The sequence below is a fragment of the Netta rufina genome, assembly GCF_964035555.1.
Source record: "Netta rufina genome assembly, chromosome: 1".
In the NCBI taxonomy this organism is placed as follows: Eukaryota; Metazoa; Chordata; class Aves; order Anseriformes; family Anatidae; genus Netta; species Netta rufina.
In genome coordinates, this window is record NC_140123.1 from 20,661,460 (window position 1) to 20,681,066 (window position 19,607).

Below are 19,607 nucleotides of genomic sequence, written 5' to 3' on the forward strand. Positions count from 1 at the left end.
TTCTAATACTTAATTCCACTAGAAACACCTCTGATACAGTTTCAGCGCCCATTTATCCCTTTCACAGACACAGCAGCTACTCATAGTTCTCCATTAACACATACAAATGTTTTTCTGTTCCTCTACCACTGTCGAAATATCCATTTGATAGCAGAAATTCTCCTTGAACTCTTTAAATGCATGACCTGCATTGTGTAGATGTGAATTAGAATTTACTTTTAGCAGTGTGGTATTCAGCCTTCCAGCTCTTGTTGTACAATAACCCCATCATTCCTTTGTGCCATTATATTTCATTAATACTGGCTTTTATTTGTTTGAAAATCATTAATAAAAAGCCTAAACCAAGGCCGGTCCCAAGACAAATGCCTACAAAACACCCTAATGCCCCTCTAGCCTGTATGCTTTCTCTTAATAAAATGATAGAATACTTGCAGTAGCCATTAAAGAGAATTAGATTATCTGAAGGTCGGAAAGGTAAAAGGTTGGGCAGTTATCTGGGATAACTGAGTTCTGCTGTGAAACAACTGTAGGTATTCTCTACTGCATGATAAAATTAAAATGGAATAGAAGCAGTGTTAAAATAAATCTTGAACACACAGACACTAAACAAATGATAAATTAATGTAGTAAAATGACAGATTATCTTAAAAGGAAGCACATCTTAAATCCTAAATTTACAATATCGTGCAAGTTTGGGGCCGATTAGTAGCAGAAAGGGTTCCTGTATATTTGGGAATGTTAATCAGAAAAGGCAGGGAGGAGTAAGAAAGGTGTAAAATACTCAGCACATCACTGCTGGAATTTAAAATTTTTGTTCTCACAATAGCCTGTAATCATCTTGTATCCACCCTGTGCCACGCTAGTGCCTCCTCTGGGATGAGCCATTTGATTGTCACACATTCCAATCCCTAAAAAATTGTACTCTGGAGAAACAACACAACTGACCTCTGATGCTGCTTTTGCAATGCTAGCTCTGCACTGAAGTCCCCTAGGAAGCAGGACTGCCTCAGGCAACACTGAAACCCTACACAGGGGCTCACGGAAAGTCTGAGCCTCAAAATGAGCCATTTCCTGCCCCTTCAAGACTTCTTGACATGGTTACGCATGCGATTCACCACAAGAACCCTACCAAAGCAGCTACTTGGGGCATGTATGTACCCCTGGAGATCAGCAAGAGTGAGGCCATGTGTGTGGAAGGGGTGGGGAGAGCAATTAACTGCCTCAAGGCTTCCTATTCAGAGCTTACAATGAAAGAGCATATACAGTGTTTATTTGTCTTCACAACGTCCAGTAATAACATACTTACAAACAGCTTGGCCTATTTTAGTTTTAACTGGAAGATTTAAGAAAGGTTACTTTGTCTTTAGGTGCAAAGTATATGATAACACAGGACGCTAACACAGACTCCCCTTAGTTTCACTTACGTAATATAAAAAAGGTAAAACATAAAATAATGCCTCAGACAAGGCACCTATCATTTCATTATTTTTTTTAATAAATGAATAAATAAATGTCTACTGCAAGTATTTGATTTCCAGCATACTACTACAGAAGATATAAGAAGGTATACCAGGCTGTCTGCAGATAAGAAAAGTAGCATGCCAAGCAGCTTTAGCAAGTACAGCTCTTTAACCCATCTGCCACAACTGCAGGAGAAGGGGCAGGAGCCTGCTAGCTGCCAGCCAAATCACTTCCAACCCAGAATTCATTGTACTTTTACACTAGATACAAGTTTAGTTCAACTTATTTTCAATCTTCTAATTATTCCATTCTTATAAACTCTACATAAGGTGAACATGCAGGAGTGCATCACACCACTACAAAAAAATGATCAGCCAAACAGACAGAAAAAATACAAATGCCTAAATCTTACCAGGAAAGGAAGAATATTCAAGTGTTGTTTTGTTTAGATCATCTGTGGGGAACTGATAATGTATTTTCAATAATGAAAGATGTCGAAGTACCAACATGACTCAGGAATTTCTGGATCATCCTTTTGTTTTGTTTGTTTAATTTACTCTCTTCCTCCAGAAATTAAACATTTAACTACAGCAAAAGATAACTCTACTAAATTTCTTACCGGTGACATGTTGGTACCGAGTTCGTCCCAGCATAGAATGCATAGCATGTCCCATTTCATGGAAGAGATTCTCCATCATGCCAGGACTTAGCAGCGTTGGTGCATTCCTTGTTGAAGGGGGCAGGCTAAGCATGAGAACAACTACGGGCAGCTGGTACTCTCCGTTTTCCCTTAGCCTGCCTCCACGAACTGTAAAGTGACAGTCCTTTTGGAGGTAAAGGAAACATATGGACAGCCAATGTCATTATGTCAATGATGCTAAAACACCGATTGAAGTATTAAATTAGAATTAAACTATTAAATAAAACCTAAACATTTACTTAAGTACACAAGTTGAATTCAATGATCATTAAAGACTTCTTAAATAACAGTATATTGTTTTGACCTCAAACTTTCAGTATGGTTCTCCACCTTCAATATTTACTTCATATTCATATGGAAACTACATTATAGTATAGAAAAGACTGAGCTTCTTTTAGAAAACAAAATTTAATATTTTTGTTTTAGAATTATCAAACCCTCTCAATTTTCCTAAAAAAAATATCACTAACTAAAAGTTCATTATGTATATATAAAAATTATGGACTTGGTACATCAGTGAAGTTTGCTCCTCATTCTTCAGCAGTAACTTCTTTATAAAACACGCTACACAGCATTCACAGGAGCAAAACAGACTATGCTTAGAAAAATACATTAAACTAATGCAGATTTAAAGTTTCTCCACTTACCCCCTCACTCAAGGTGGTAATTTGCTGATGCTTTTACAGAAGTGGTCTTTGTATTGCATTGTGTATTTAATACACTGACACAAGACACGGTCAGCAAGCTTCAACAGTTGGAACCACGTAGAGTTTTAAGTAGAATTTTGAATAAGAATTAGCAGTCATTATGAGCTTTCACCTTTAGAAGCTATTAAAATTTTAAGTTGTTTTTATTACTAAATATTAAGCCAGAAAATAGACATTTGAAAATCTACCATTTTTCTAAGCAGAGTTCTCAGAGATTCATAGTGCCTGTCATTCTGTAGTACCGAGAGTCTGAGTTCAGCCTACCAGGAGATGTTTTTCAAATGAAAAGTTACTCACAAAAATATTTTACCTATAACCACATTTCAAGTTAGAGACTTTCCATATTTAAATTTATTTATTTCAAGTCCAGATATCTTTTATTAAATTCACGTTGAACACAACAGCCCTAACGCAATGGTCACTGCTCAAACCCGTGCTGAAATCAAATCATAAATATTACCTGATGTGGTTTATCAGGTCGTTGAAAGAAGTCACAGTAGATGTACCCTAGCAAACCTTCAGTTTCATGAACAACAGCCTGAGGAAAAAAAGAAGTATTATTTCCACCATGAAAGCACTGATTTGTGAATTGAAGACATAGTATTCTAATCCAAAGGTTTGTAATTTATAAATGAAAATAAACCAGGAATAATCCACGTCAAAGTTGTTGGCAATGTTAGTTGGAAAAATATATACAAAAGATTTAAAGCTTGTCCTTCCAACTGCAGACATTTCTGCATCTCACTCAAAACTTTGCAGTCAGAGTTAGTATTAACAGTACCACTGTCTGTAGCCCCTAAATGACTTCTGAGAAGTTAACAGTGACAGAATTTGATTTATCATGGAAATAAAAATAGGAGACAGTACTTATAACTTGACCCACAGGATATAAAGAACTGTAGTTCTCTGAGGCTAGCGGTGGAAGAGGAGTGAAGATCTGGTTGTCTACACATGGAGTGAGGATAACAAAAGAACCTGGGAATGAGATGAATAAACTATTGCCCAAGTTTTTATTTCTACCATTCATTAAAAAGAGGGCAGAAAAATAAAGAGGTAAACATGAATCTAAAAGTAAAAGTGACATAGGAATAAACATTAGAAACAGACAAATAACTGCTAGCATACACACCTACAGCATTCTAGTTACAAACAGTTGCCTACAAATCATAACTGAAAAAAATAGAAGGGTGCATTCAGAGACCACGTGAAAGGCACAACAGTAATCTCTGAACAGAGAAACTGATTCTGATTCAGGCACCCTTTGCACAGAGACAAATTTTAAAGGCCATTAAACACCAGCCATATAAAAGGTACTTAGAGCATGAAGCCCTTGAGTTCTAGTTTCAACTAAAATTAGACAGAGATTGTATACTTCTGATAAGTACCCAATTAATTTAAGAAATGACTCATGGCTCTTAAAGGAACATACAATTTTGTCTGACTTCCCTTGGTTATTGCAGATGGAACAAGAACACTTACCAACTTTCGAACATCTTCAGACCAAACTTCTCCTCTCTGTGTTTGTTCAGCATAAAGGGAGATTCCCAGGAGCTGACTGAACAAAGAGTTCAAACCTTCCATGCAGGCCCCAAGAGAGAAAAATGGACAGTACAAGCCAGGATCAATGTTGTACCTAAGAACATAACAGAAACCCAAACCAGTCAGTTCCAGTCGTTTAACTAAGGTATGTGAACTGCAGTTACCTCCAAGTCATAGGATGTGACAAATGGACCAGATAAACCTAACAAGAGTCTTATTGAGCATGCCTGGCTTTATTTTTCAACCAGTGAAACCAAGTCACAGACTAGCTATGGCACAGTGCTTCACAATTAACCTTTATATATATATATAGAGAGAGAGAGAGAGAGAGAGAGTTTGGGATACCAGATTCAGCAGATGCTGGCTATGATGTTCAGAGATGTGGAGAACACACAGCTCAGACTGACCATGACCACCGTTATGGGTGGCCAGGCTGGACTTTCTGAGGGCCAGTGGCCTGCCCTGGATCAAGTGCCATTCTCATGCCAAGGCTGTGCCACATGACTGACCAGAAAATGGAGCCGGCCTTGGCTGTGGAGAAGGCCAAGCCCTCAGCTAGGACAGAAAAGCAACCAGAAAGCGCTGGTGAGTTGTCTTTCTTGTCTTGTCTTTCCTTGGAGGAACATCACAGAGACTCAGTCACCTCCAACATATGGATCACACCTCAACCTCCAGGGACTTTCTGAACCATGTAGAAACTATCTTACAACGTTAAGCCATGTGAAGATTTTGCTATTTGACTTGGAGTTCAAACCTGGCCAAGCTTCCTGTGGCTAACATCAAGCAACTCGGTATTTTCAGGACTCTGTAGCACAGAAAACACACGCTGGAAGAAGACACCAAGTGTCTGCATGCACACACATAAAGGAAGAAAGAATGAAAAGCAACTACAGATGTAGCTTAGAGGTGTATGCAGCCAATGCTTGGGCACAAACTTCCCAAGATTCTGACCCTAAAAAGTAAGCAACCTGCGAATGCATCAGGCAAAGGAATGCTTTGCAAACTTAGACCTTACACAAACTGCTCAGAGCTCTTTGGAAACTGTAGTAAAATCAGTACAAGAAACTGCTTGTAGGTATGCATGTACCCTAAAAAATGTTCTTCCTCTCTCAATTTATATACAAAGTCCAAGTCTTACTATGTTCTCGGGGGTCTCAGAGTAAAAATTGTTGTCCTAGCTCTGGAGAATCACAGTCCCTCCTTATCTCCTTTCTTTTTTCATGCTCTAATGCTTGTGCTTCTAAATGGCATGGTAATTAGGCATTGAAACTTAAACATGCATCAGCCGGGCTACAATAGCTGAACACCAAACATTAAAACCACGCTATTTTAAGGCCTATGATCAAAAGGCTTCATCAGAGAAAAGCTGTGAAAGAGTCAGCCAGTCCCTACCCACTTACTTACCCTTCCTCCCCTGCCCACAAAAGAAAAGGGCTGAGAACGAAGCCCATCCATTTGGGATGCTGCCTCTGCCAACGTGCTGCAGCTCCTGCTCAGGATGCAGCTGCACTGCGCCGCCGTGCACAGCAGGGTGGGATTAGCTCCCTAAACCACTGCTCTCGTTCTTGAACCTATCGTTGTGTTTTCTTTTATCTCCTACCCTCCTTTATATTACCTTTATAGCATGTTCTAGCAGCATTTTGCAGCTACTATGGCAACATCTGTTGAAAATTCAGGTATTTTCAACATAACCTGAAAATACAGGTATTTTCAACTTTTCAAAGTTACAGGATTTTGTATATTTTCACACTGCAAGTGCAGGAAGCTAAAGCCTACGTATTTCATTCTAATTTTAATCATATCAGGACAAATAAAATAAAGCAGACTTCGACTCTACCATAGTGACATAACTTCTTCAAGATGTATACCAACACTTAAATACACACTGTACATGTATGCTGTAGCACAAACATTTTCCTCCTTACTCAAGGAAGAGTCATTACACCAAAAGAACAAAAATAAGCATAATATCAATCACATTAAGTTAGATAAAAAGACTAGAAGCACACCTCTAGAAGAAAGCAGAATAGAGGAGTTCGTTTTCCTGTAATAAGCCACAGAAATGTAAAGTACAAAAGACACTGCTTTACATACACAGCCACCCCAGAAGCACAGAATTACAGTGTGTGTGTTGAATATCCTGGGATTTTTAATTTGGGGATTCCTGAGAACTGCAGCTCCTTCAACAGAGGCACTTTTTGAAAAGCTGTACTGGAGAAATCTCAAACGTCTCCAGAACTTTTAAAGCATCTCCCAGTGATCACCTTCTGTTCAGATTGTTACTGTGAAAACTTAAAAGCATCACTAAATGCTGCAGCCCTCATCTCAATCTGCTCTGAAGCTTTCCCCACATACAGACGACAAGATCTGTTAAAATGATCCTTTTTTAAAAAGAAAAAAAAAATTAAAAAAGAAAATAAAAAGTAACACCTTTCAGCAGTGAGTGATGACAACCTCCGTAATAGATTAGGACTGTTCCTGTCACATTACTTTAAAATCTTATACCATCATCCTAAACTGAGTTTCTTGTTTGTAATTCAAATAATTGCTTCTGCAACTAGAGACTGATGACCATAAATGAAAAGTTCTCTAAAAAAGTACCGTCTTGACATAAGTTTACTGTAATGTGAAGCAGGATTTCTCACATACACCCCTCCAAGGTGACATTATCCTCACTTTACGACTTTTATTTCAAGTTAAATTAAGGATGAAATAATAGGCAATTATACTCCTTTTGTATGACTTTAAAAATTACACACAAAGACCAAGCTGTACACCACCTTTAGCCCTCATTTCAGCCTTGAGTTGAGTAGTAACGAGAACGAGATCTCGACAGAGCTAATTGCGATGAGCAGGATTTATTCCTTCTGGCTCTGTGCCAGTTCTGCTCATCCTGCACTGCAGAGCCGTTCAAATTTCACCGTACTTTGTTTTCGGTTCCAGAAAGGTTTATTAATCCAGGTGCAGCACGAGGCGCAGAGATCACAATGTAGCACTATTTGAGAACCAGGGGAGCAATACAGACGTGCTGAAGTGGTTTCACACAAAGGTTGCCGGAGGGCTTTTTTGCAGAGCTCATTTCCATCAGCCCTACCAGAGCTATGCTGACTCTGCAAAACCCATCTCGGAGCTTCACATCCTCCTCCCCTAGGCATCCAATATCATCCAGGGTTTCCCTGTCATTTCCTTCCTGTCAACTTGGAGAAGAAAGCTGACTGAATTAAAAACTTGAAGAAAGAAACCATACGATGAAATTCTAAAAGCATGCAACTCAAGAAATCAATATTTAACTCCACCAGCATCTCACAGACATAGCAAACCAACAGATTTTCACAGCTCAGGAAATTTGAATGTATAATTTCTACCACTGATTTCAGCTGCAGGAAAATAGGGCATGACAGTGTCCAGAAAATCAAGAACAGCACCTTTGAAAAAAGATTTACAAAATTAAGCCATATTTACAAAGAAATTTCTGAAGAGCAGAAATAGCTTCTGACAGAGTAGCTAATTCTACAAACCAATTCCAGGCACATGAAGGACAAGAAAATCATCAGGAATAGTCAGCATGGATTCACCAAGGGGAAGTTACATTTGACAAAACCTATGAGCTTCTACAATGAAATGGCTGGCATGTGAGATGAGGGGAGAGCAGTGGGTATTGTCTACCTAGAATTCAGTAAGGTTTTTGACACCATCTCCCATGAAATCCTCATAGAGATGCTGGTGATGTATGGGTTGGATGGGCAGACAGTGAGGGGTGGATAGAAAACTGGCTGAATGGCCAAGCCCAGAAGGTGCAAAGTCTTGCTGGAAGCAAGTATTTTGTGGAGTACCCCAGAAGTCAGTACTGGGTCCAATCTTGCTTAACACCGTCATTAATGACCTGGATGAAAGGGGAGGGTGTACACTCTTACCAATGTCTATAAATATCTAAAGTGAAATTGCAAAGAGGACAGAGACAGGCTCTTTCTTGTGGCACCCAGCGACAGGACGAGGCAACGGGCACAAAACAAAACACGGGAGGCTCTGACTGAACATCAGGAAACACTGAAAACTCAGTCACTTTCTTCCAGTGCAGGTGACTGGGCACTGGCACAGGTTGCCCAGAGAGGCTGTGAAGTCTCTCTTCTTGGAGATTTTCAAAAGTTGCCTCAACATGGTCTTGGGCAGCCTGCTCTGTGTGGTCCTGCTTGAGCAGGGGTTGGGAAGAGGTCATATGGAGCTTAGGACCAAGAACCACACAACTGCTGAGATAGATAGATTTCAGTTTAATCAGAGAAGCCAAGTTTCATACTAACTGCAAAGGATTAGCATGTTCAGCTGAAATGCTGGATTAACATGTGGTTGCTGAGGGGTGAAAGGGAGACATACTCTGAAAGTATTTTATTTTTTTTTCTGTCAAAGAAACTCTTGCTGATGCATAAAAGCAGAAACATACTAGCACGAGAAAGCAGTGATGTTTCTTCATGAAAGAAGAGCTAACACTGACATGTTATGAGAAGACAAGTGTCTATTTATTCCTCATTCTTATCACTCCATGAACATGTCAACTGTCCCCATGAACTCACCTCATGATGAAGAGGAAGGGAAGGAGGCTTTCTGACCAGTATTTTGTAATACACTGTCACTATCTAAAGTGGGGAGAGAAATCAGCCTGTAAAAATTTTGCCTTTTGGAAAAAGCATAATACTTATCCACCCACACATAAAAATAGCACTAACAGACTACACTGGCTTGAGGCAGACTTCCCAGGGGAAATAGTCCCCTACCCTGGCTAACGTTTGAAGATGTCACAATCTAACATTTCGAGTAAAACGAGGCTCTGATTAAACAACCTCTTTAATAAAAGCTACACAAAGTTACTATCAGTCACTTCTGATAGAACACTGTCAGGATCAAACATACCGCACATCTAATGAAGTATGTGTGTTGTCCTTCTTGCCAATGGAAAATTGCAAAAAAAATTCTTTGAAAAAACATTTTTAATGTGGAATGCCAAAAAAAATGTTTCTGGTTCTGTTCCTATTTATTTCTCCATTTCTGCCTGCCCTGCTACACCAATGCACAAACAAAGATCAAAGATGAAGACTGAAAAATCCTCACATAGCACTAGTGTCCTATGACACAAGTCTGACACTTAAATGAATTTGGGACAATCCTGACAGCAGTCACTGGCAACTATCCTGCCTCAAGTTATCTTACAGTCATAGTTCGGTTCTGTCTGGGGTCTTTGTGTTTTTTTTTTGCTTGTCACTGCAATGTCACAGGAGTTCACAGAATCATAGAATATCCTGAGCTGGAATGGACCCACGAGGATTGTCAAGTCCAACTCCTGGCTCCACACAGGACCACACAAAATCCAACCACGTGTCTGAGAGCACTGTCCAAATGCTTCTTGAACTCTTGAATGCTTCTTGGAGCCTGTCCCAGTGCCCGAGCACCCTCTGGGTGCAGACCCTTTCCCTAACCCCCAGCCTGACCCTCCCCTGTCCCAGCTCCATGCCGTTCCCTCGGGTCCTGTCGCTGTCCCCAGAGAGCAGAGCTCAGCACCTGCCCCTCCGCTCCCCTCGTGAGGGAGCTGCAGGCCGCCATGAGGCCTCCCCTCAGCCTGCTCTGCTCGGGGCTGAGCAAACCAATGGACCTCAGCTGCTCCTCACACATCTTCCCCTCTGGACCCTTCACCATCTTTGTAGCCCTCCTTTGGATGCCCTCTAATAATTTTGTGTCCTTCTTGAACGCATCCAGAGGAGGGCAACCAATCTGGTAGAAGGGCTGGCAGCCACGTCTTGTGAGGAGAGGCTGAGGACACTTGGGGTTGTGTAGTCTGGAGGAAAGGAGGCTGAGAGGCGACCTCCCTGCAGCTCCCTGAGCAGGGGAAGCACAGAAGGAGGTCTCTGCTCCTTGGTCACCAAAGGCTGGGCTCACAGGAATGGCACAAAGCCGTGCCAGGGGAGGCTCAGACTGGACATTAGGAAACATTTCTTTAACGTGAGGGTGGTCAGTCACAGGGACAGGCTTCTTAGATAGGGGGTTAATGCCCTGTGCCTGTCAGTGTTCAAGAGACATTTGTGCAATGCCCTCAGCAATACACTAACTTTTGGGTAGCCCTGAACCAGTCAGGCAGTTGGACTTGATGATCCCTGTAGGTTTCTTCCAACTGAGCTGTTCTATTCTATCCTAATTAATAACACCATTTAAAATTAGTACGGGGAAGCTATCTTCCAGGGAGTGGATAGGACACCTTCAAAATCTTACCCTAATGCCAGTTTACACCCACCAACAAGTAATCATTCTGGACATGAAAATATAGATTTAATTCACAGTTTCTGAACTCAGTCCTACCTTATATGCAAACTCTCTTGTCAAATCAAGTAAGACCAACTATCACTGAAGAAAGTCTAACCCCAAACTTGCATTAATTCCAGGAAAACTTTCTCTTTGGGCTTATTTCAAGAATAGAAATTAGCCAAAACCTCAGCTATCTGAAGCTGATGTCCTATAACCAAAAAATCATGTTCCTGGAATTAAGAGATGATCTTGCCTTTCAGTAGCAAAAGCAAGCATATGTCTGACTCCCTTCTGAGCCCCCACCTCCAAGGTTCAATGCTTCTCACTGCAGAATGGAAGGGGTAGCACTAGATAATATTAGAGGACATTGAAGAAAAGGGAAGAAATTCATTTAAAAGCCTTGAATCCTTCCCAGAAAAAGAATATTCAATAAGCAGAACAGGAAACCCTGCGATCTCTCCTAGAGCTGTAAAACTGAAGTCTGGCTGGACGGTGTGGGTGGAAAAGTACTTGGAAGAGCTTGCAGACAAACTACATGCTCCCTTATTGAAGATTCTTGCTTGATTCCAGGCCCTCCAACAGTAGCAACCATTAGCAACTTCATCATTTCCAGATGACAGGAAAAAAAGCATCTGTTTGCTAGCAAATGATTCCCTAACCTCAGTTATTCACAGCTTCATCACCTTAGAGAAACTGCAAGAACACAACAGTTCTCAGGCACAGTATTTCAGTGTTTAAATCCATGCTAATCTAAAACACCATAGCACAACTTCTTGGCAGCAATGGTGACTGAGACTGTGACAGCAAGCCAAACTTCTCTTCCCTCAGCCCTTTGAATTAATTTTCTAATGCTGTTCAAGGATTTTAGGTTGTATCTTCAAAACACTCTGCGACCCTGGCCAGATTATCTAAAAGACCACATAAAACTCCAAGATGCAGACTTTTATCAATACACTCTTTTAACACTTTAAAATACTCTGTAACAAAGACAGAGCTTGTCTGTGTAGGATGCCGAGCCTTTTTGAGGGCTGATCCAAGACTGTAAAATGAATTTCTCCTGAAGCTAAAGGGGAAACTCAAAGTTCACCATCTTATATCCCAGGTGTGATGCATTTCTTTGATCACTTTTTTTCAAATGTGAAATGTATTTGAAAATGCACACAAAAGCCTCCCAACAAATCCCTACCAAAACAAGGCACTGCACTTCATGTATTTCTCTACAGTTAGAATAAAAGGACAAAAACTTTAGTTAACTTTATATAGTGACTAACCCTATATAAAAAGGAATAGAGTTTCAGAAGTACTTCATCTCAGCCTGCCCCAAAACTGCTCATCAGTCAAAGCAAAGCAATCTTCATAATCTGCACATCAGTAGCCCTAATGTGCACATAATTATCTTTTTATACTACACGTTAAAGCAGCAGCCATTCTGAGAATCACTTTATGCAAGATTTTCAAGCTGTTATCAACTGCGGACTTGAATAGCTGTCTAGCTTTGTTCTTTCTATTTAAAGCAGCTTAAAATTCAAACATACCAGCAAGAAGCAGCTGCTTTAACATCAACGCTTTCTGGTCACTCTTTGGCAAGCTGCCTCTGCATTTCTTCAGCCAAGTTACAACTTTTATCTTCAACAGGAAATGCATTCAAGTATTTTTGAGAAAAGAAATCAGAAAGGAAGTCATTACCACCCAAACTGAACTACACTAACAGGCATTCTGCTACCAGTAAAGTTTCTGCTAAGGGTTACTGCTACTAGCAGGAAAGGTTAATGCTCTGGAGACAGCTAAAATCTGCATTGGAAACCAACGAACAATTGGAGCTCCATTTGGCGACAGAAACTATAGAGAAGTGCCAAAAGACAGGTTTTCTTCTGTGCTGTAATTTGCAGCTTGTTTGCTGCACCAGCTAAGCAGACAGGCAGAATTCAATGGGTAGAGTGATGCACATGGCATACTAACACCACCAGCACAGCATTTCACCTTTGTCTCCAAAGCTGACAAATACATGGAAACACAGTTACAGTACTTCCTAAGGAAAAGAAAGGGTACAAGTCAGCTAAACAAGCAAGGCAAGAACAAAACATCCTGTTTGGATGTCCCGTCCCTTAAAACCTGAGTTCTGGGCCACTTTAAGGTGATTCAGAGTGCTTAAAATAGGCACCCAGGATGCCTGTGTCCCCACAGAAAGGCAGATACAAATATAAGGCCACTCATACTCAGGTATGTCTGAGCTCTTGCTCCTCTCTGGAACTTAGGCTTCTGACTGGTCTGCATACCTGAATCCCAAGATGATGGACAGCACAGCACTTCCTTTGAAAAAAATTTGGAAAATGGTGATGTAAGGACAGCGGTCTGATGCCTCAGAACAGCACTTTGCAGAGAAATACATACTCAGGTCAAAAATTTCCAGTTATGGTAGCTTTCTTCTAGGGTATCTGAGGTCAAAAACACAGGTATGGATTGGTTTTTGATACCTGCAGTACTACAGTTGGTTTTCTGAACCACCGTTGAACTTGAACAATTAAATTTTCTTAAGCTTTTTTATGTGAAACGTAAATGATCTGACTGCACTTCTGAAAGAGCAGGAAAAAGAAAGTAATATTTCTATTACAGACATACTAACTAGAAAACACAGTTATTAATGTGAAAGTTCACTTCCAAAAATGAGGAAGGCATTTTTACATCACCAGATATTTAAAAAAAAAAAAAAAAGCTTACAGTTTAGATGTGGGAAATACTATATTCCCTAAAAAAAAAAAAAAAAAAAAAAAAAAGGGGTGCCAGCAGAGAAATCTTGCTCTGAATGAATCAAAAACATATGTGAACTCATCTTTACAGAGAAAAAGAGTATTTTCCTCTAAGCTAAACTATCTGTTAGATACTTCAGGTTATATATATATATATAAAGAATTAGAAATAGTCCTTTTCATTGTAATATCAACCTTTACTTGGTTGATCCTGTAAAACTGCACAATGCAGGTTATGCTCAAATGTCCAAAACTGAAAGACTGAGACAAAAAAGAAAATGAACAAAAGAAGTTTGTTCTGCTTTCATTTTGTCTTAAACCATATGCCAGTAGCCTACTTCACTCTGAATGTCTGGTTTTAAACCCCAAAGCATTTTTATTTATAACAAACCCCAGAAAGAATGAAAATTTTCTTATGTACTTTATGTCAGAACGTAAGCTCAGAAACTTTACAAAGAGAAATCTCAGTACTCTGCTAAAGAAAGTAGCAGTATCAAAGAAAACAGTAGTTTCTTTGATGTAAATTCCTGCTTTATATTAAAGGATAAACTATGCTCAAAAATCCAGACACCTTACTTTTGCAGTATGCAGCCTGGCAGTATTTTTAAAAGAAGTGAAGTAGCCAAACCGATTTAAAAACCAATTTTAAAAAGTTAACTGACACAATGAGGTTTGGTTATTCTTCAAGAACTGCAAGCTTCAAACAAAAAGGCTGTGTCCCTGTGAAGAACAAAGATGTAGTATGTCATTATAAATAATTATTTCTAAGCTTGTATGACTTCACTGAGTCTAAATAAAATACAGACTTCTAAAATCACTTTCATTTAAGCTGTATATTTGAAAAGAAACTAAGACTGTTTTGTGCAGTGCAACTTTAATCTGTTTTATTAACAATGCTTTGACAAACTTGGACATTAAGGATAGTTAAGTAAGAATTACTCTTCTACAGAGCATAAGGATTCAGACTCAACAATTGCAAATTAGCTGCTTGGCAAGAATTCTTATCAGTGGCTATTAAATGTGGTCCTGGATATTTCCTTTTTTTTTTTTTTTTTTTTTTTTTTTTAGAAAATCGTCCTGTTGACATCCATGAAAACACAGCGCACTCAGTTAACTATCTCTAATAAAACAGATTTTCTCAAAACTTTCAAAGAAACTTGAAAAAAAAAAAAACTTGTTAGTAGAAGATAAAAGTAAGATTAACCCCTCGGGTTAACTTAGAAAGATCAAGACAAGGAAAACCCCTTCCAATTTTCACTACATGCCAGACTATGAAATTTAATTCTTTACCTGAAGGGAGATTCTTAAACATGATTTATAGAAGACTCTGGATTTCTCAAAAATTATAATAATAATAATAGAAAATCTTTGTACTCTCATCAGCCATAAACTAGCACCTGTATCTTACCTTATCCTTTTTCTCTGCTGTTAATTGTACTTCATAGGATATTTTAGAGGAGGTCAGGGGGTAATTCAGAATATTGGTTTGCCATTGACACTAGATGTGACTTTTAGATTTGACTTTATTTTCAAATCAATAGTATCTTTGTCCTTCTACAATGTTTTGAATAAACAATTCTTGAAACTTAAATTCTTCTTTTGTACTACTCAGCATGCAAGTAATATATCTGAAAGTCAGGAGGAATGATCACTGATTTTAAAATTTTTTACAGTGTTTTTAACAAATATGCTTTGCCTGTATTATGTTAACTATTTCAAATACTTCTTAAGAGAATAAAATAGCAAACTAAGTACTCAGCAATAACAGGAAGAGCAAAGGTAGCAAATTACTTGTGAAACTCCATTACTAGGATCCTTCAAAACATTTTATATAAACCACCAACAAGTAGAATCTTCTACAGTATACAGCAAAAGCAGTCTGAATACAAAGCATAACTCACAGTTTTTGGAGCCTTTCTCATAATCACAATATGTATTTGTTAGATAACCATTCTACAATGAAAAACGCAGCAAGGCCCTTTCGGTAACTTTCACATTTTCCTCCAAAAACTTTAGTCAACCAGCTTAGTGACTGGTAAGTTAAATATACTTTTTACAGTTATACTAGTTGATTTGATAGAAGACATATCTTGCCGACAATTAGCTAGTTAAAGAATGTTTTCCTTCTTTATGAACAATTTGTTTGAACGATTTCCTGTTTCTTTTTAAATTTTGCAATATTTTTCCATTTCAATGTTCAGAAGTAACAGTTTTCTTACAGACTCCACAAAGTGTCTGAGCTATTTTTCCATATGGCATTCCCAACAAAGAATGTTCTTTTGTAAAATTAAAAATAATGTAGTGGCGGTTCTTAGTGTTTTTAGCCTTTAGAAACATCCAGAGCCTTGTTCAGGTACCTTGGTACTACCCCTGCTCCTGAAAAACCAAAGTGCTGTCTGCTCCCCCTCAAGCATGTACAGTCCCAACAAGAACAGAATTATTCCTAGTTTCTGCTGAGCTCATCACCCCAGGATCCAAAATGCCTCTAGTTGCTGTGGTGGATTCTCTTTCCTACGCAGCAGGAAACTGGCTTATTTTGGTATTGATTTGTTCTTCCCCAAGGCCAGTCTTAATTTATTTCTGCAGTCCCAAAGCAACGGACCAGCACAGAGTACAATACCCTGCGAACACATCCCAGTTGCTACTTGAATCAAGTCTTTGACAGTTTGGCAAAAATCCCAAAAGTGAATTATAGCCAACCAAGTCAGCCCAGCCTCAGAAGCAACAAAGGTTAGGAAAACAGGAGCCAACACTGCATATTCTAAGCTCAGCACTGATGATTCTTAGGAACAGATCTGTGCCTCTGTCAGAAGCAGCTTAGTACAATCAGCCCCACCTTCAAGACACATAGCTGACCGTGAAAGCTCTCTTCCATCCCTTTTTTTTTATGACCCTAAAGAAGTCAGAAAGGCTACTATATCTTTGCAGGATCACAGCTTTGAGAATTACTTATAACTGCAGTAGCACTCACTGAGAAGTAATGGGATTTAATTAATACTCCGGTACTTGCCTGCACTAAAACTCAAGGGTACTATTTTATAATATACATTTTAGACAGACATCTTCTTACTTGTTAGAGGCTGAAGCATGTTCAAGCATTTACTGTTTTATTACGCTTAGCCTGCCAAAATTCTTGAGGTTCTCCTAATTACTCTATCTTCTTTTAAGATACTACTACCATGGATTTTCAGACTTTTGTCTCCAGTTTCTGTCAAATGTACATTTATACTGACATCTATTTTCTCTGCCACTTAAACGAGAGCTACAAAAACATCGTGCTGTTTTAAGTGTGGGTTTAAAGCCAGAGAGGCTACTTAACATAATTTTCAAAAAAAGAAAAAAAAAATTGGAAGTAAACTATCCTGTTACCATCAATGGCAGACTTGCTCTTTGAAGTGGGATCAAGTTTCCAGGGAAAAGACTTGGTGAAAGCTGACAGAAACAAAATTTTTGTGGATGAGTTTATAGAAAGAAAAACGTGCTTTGTGAGTTAAGTCTGGAGCTCCCCCTGCTGTTCACCCCACAAAACAGCAGGAATATTGCATAACAACTGAAGAAATAGGAAGAAAATAGAAGCAACCTGGTATGACAGCAAATACCATCAAAATTCAATAGTCCAAGTGCATGTAAATATCCTACATTCTTCAGAAGTAAATATCCAGCTCTTAAAACTAATTCTGAGGAATCTAACAAAGGATTTGTTTCCCTAACCTTTTTCTAATACAAAATAAACATGTTTAGACTAAACTACATATACATACATTTAAAATATACAGCATACAGATAAAAAATAATCACATTAGCAAAATATCATGAATTTTAGTGTAATTTGAGAAGAACTGATGTAGCTGACCAAAATCTGGAGAAGAAATCAAAAAATAAAGAAGTAATAGATCATATCATGATCAAATTGTCGTCCAGTGTTTCTTTACAAGTTTGTGTGAAAAAAATGCTTGTACAGACCAAAATAGGGAACAGTGTAGCTACTTCAACAGACATAGGCACTGTCCCATCTCATATTTCTTTCATCCCTTAGAGGCACATGTGACGCACTAGAATGTTGCCAAGTTACTTAATCAAAAACTAAAATCCTGTAAAGCCTTGGCTTTACACCTAGGTTGGTAAAGATTGCCATCTTACGTACCGGACAGTATCTAGGAAGCTGGTTCCTTACATTAGCTGGAGCCACAATGACAAAAGAAACACCCAAAAGCATGCATTTGCTTCTTTTTAAACAGAAACATTTTACTAAGAAAGGCAGAATATAAAAACATCATTTTGTAGAGACATCATTTTGCATTACAAGTTAATTGGCTCAGTTAGGCAGAGTAACAACAAATAGCCAAATAAAACTCCTGCCAGTAAGAAGCTTTGTGACACATGGCTCTCATCCTGCAGTTCCTGAAGTGTTGGCCTGAAAATACCATAACATCCGAGGGGAATTCAGGAAAGGGTGTCATCAGAGGTAAGTACAAATGCAAGACAAAGAAGGTGTAAGGTATAAGAAAACACTTAAATAGATCATAAGTGGCAAATAAACACATTAAGGGCACAGACGTGAAACAGCATGTCCCTGTCCTCTGGTTGTTGCATGACTAGTCTCTAATTCTTGGCTAGTTTCATTCATAAAGCACAGCTACTGATAATCTGCAACGAAGAACTGAGCTTTCCTGTTAGGGGCTGATTATCTATTAGCCAGTAGGTTAAATATCTACAACAGGAGCAGAATGAATGTGAAACATTGTTAAGACACTGTCAGATCAGAAGCTTTTCCTGAACACACAGCACTCGGGTAACAGGACTGTGAAAGACCAAGCTCTTGTTTTTTAGCAAAACACCACTGCATGCAATGGAGAGGAAAAGTGCTTTTCCTTCCCTGACTTGTAGATGCTTGTAACAGCTTCCAGAAAAAATACTCCTGCCCAACCCAGAGGGAGAAAAAGGCTGGGCCCCAATCCTGCATTGTAATCAGGGAGGAACTACATGTGTTTAGGAGATTCTTCACACAGACCCGGCTGCCAGACTTGCTGCCTTAATTAATAAAACAGCAAATATACACTACCAATGTCCTGGTCTGTTTTAACTCCCTTCAGAAAGCTACCAGGCTATTCTTGAAATAAAGTATCTTTCCTGGATCTTTCACAAAGCTCCACAAAGAAAGGAAATGCTTTTCTTCCTAGTGCCAAAGTGGGCAGAATAATCTATTTGTAATCATTTGCAACTCAATTACAAAATGGCTAGCTTCATTAGAACATCTAGGAAGGACCGTAAGATGGTAACAGAAGGTGCTTCTCCCCAGGAGGCGAAACAAACTCTGAGACTTCTATACACTTCTAGTGGTTTAAGCAGCCAGTTCCCAAGCCACACCATAAAAAAGCGATCTGTGCATGTGCTGTGGAGTGCTGCATGCTCCAGGACCAGCTCCAGTGAGCTAACTCAGCAGCTGAACATCCCTCACGCTCCCCTGCATAGCGAGGTCCATGCATGTTGCAAGGACGTGAATGTTGCTGCACATAAATATATCAGCTCCCATCTGAATGTGTGGTAGCTAAAGACAAATCAACGTCACACCTGCTGCTCATAAAACTACTGCCTTGGGATCAAAGTACAAGAAAGCCATGAATCCAACAGTCAGGACAACTGGTGGAAATCCTTTCATAATGCCACGTCTTTACTATTGCAGCTTTCTGATTCAGAGCAAACTTCTTCCTTTATCAGATTCTTCCAGACTCAGTTTATTCAAAAAACAAAAATGTACAAATCTGCAACAAAGGCAAGATTTTTCCTCCTCTTTTGCAAGAGCAGCACATTTTAAAATTATCTTTTATAACACAAATCTGAAAGGTCACCACTGTTGATCTAATAAACACAACATGTAGGGTTCATGCCTTTCAGAGCTGGCATCTCATTACTTGCAAGGACTATTTAAGTTTGTGTTGCAGACTTATTCCGCAATCTTTGCAAGAGAGATGAGAATGAATTCTACCCAAGAAGAGTGAAAATCTACTCAAGTTTCTGTTCGAGGTCTGTAGAAGATGCAAGAAAATAGATGCAAGCTCAGCAAAGAAATAAAATACGATTATAATATGAAGAGGAGTTGGATTGTATTCTCAGTGATTCAAAATTTATTTTTAAACATAACTACAGCTCAGCTAGGAGCTAAAA

General features: G+C 39.0%; 1 protein-coding gene across 1 annotated transcript in view; it reads right to left on the reverse strand.

Annotated features, from left to right (window-relative positions):
• The window catches only part of MIPEP (mitochondrial intermediate peptidase), a 74,246-nt gene that overhangs the window by 40,400 nt on the left and 14,239 nt on the right, over positions 1-19,607 (reverse strand). The window contains exons 11-13 of the mRNA XM_084301841.1: positions 4,348-4,501; positions 3,329-3,406; positions 2,081-2,285 (exon numbers count right to left, since the gene is read on the reverse strand). Of these exons, the coding sequence (XP_084157967.1) occupies positions 2,081-2,285; positions 3,329-3,406; positions 4,348-4,501 (437 nt within the window). The remainder of the gene's footprint in view (positions 1-2,080; positions 2,286-3,328; positions 3,407-4,347; positions 4,502-19,607) is intronic.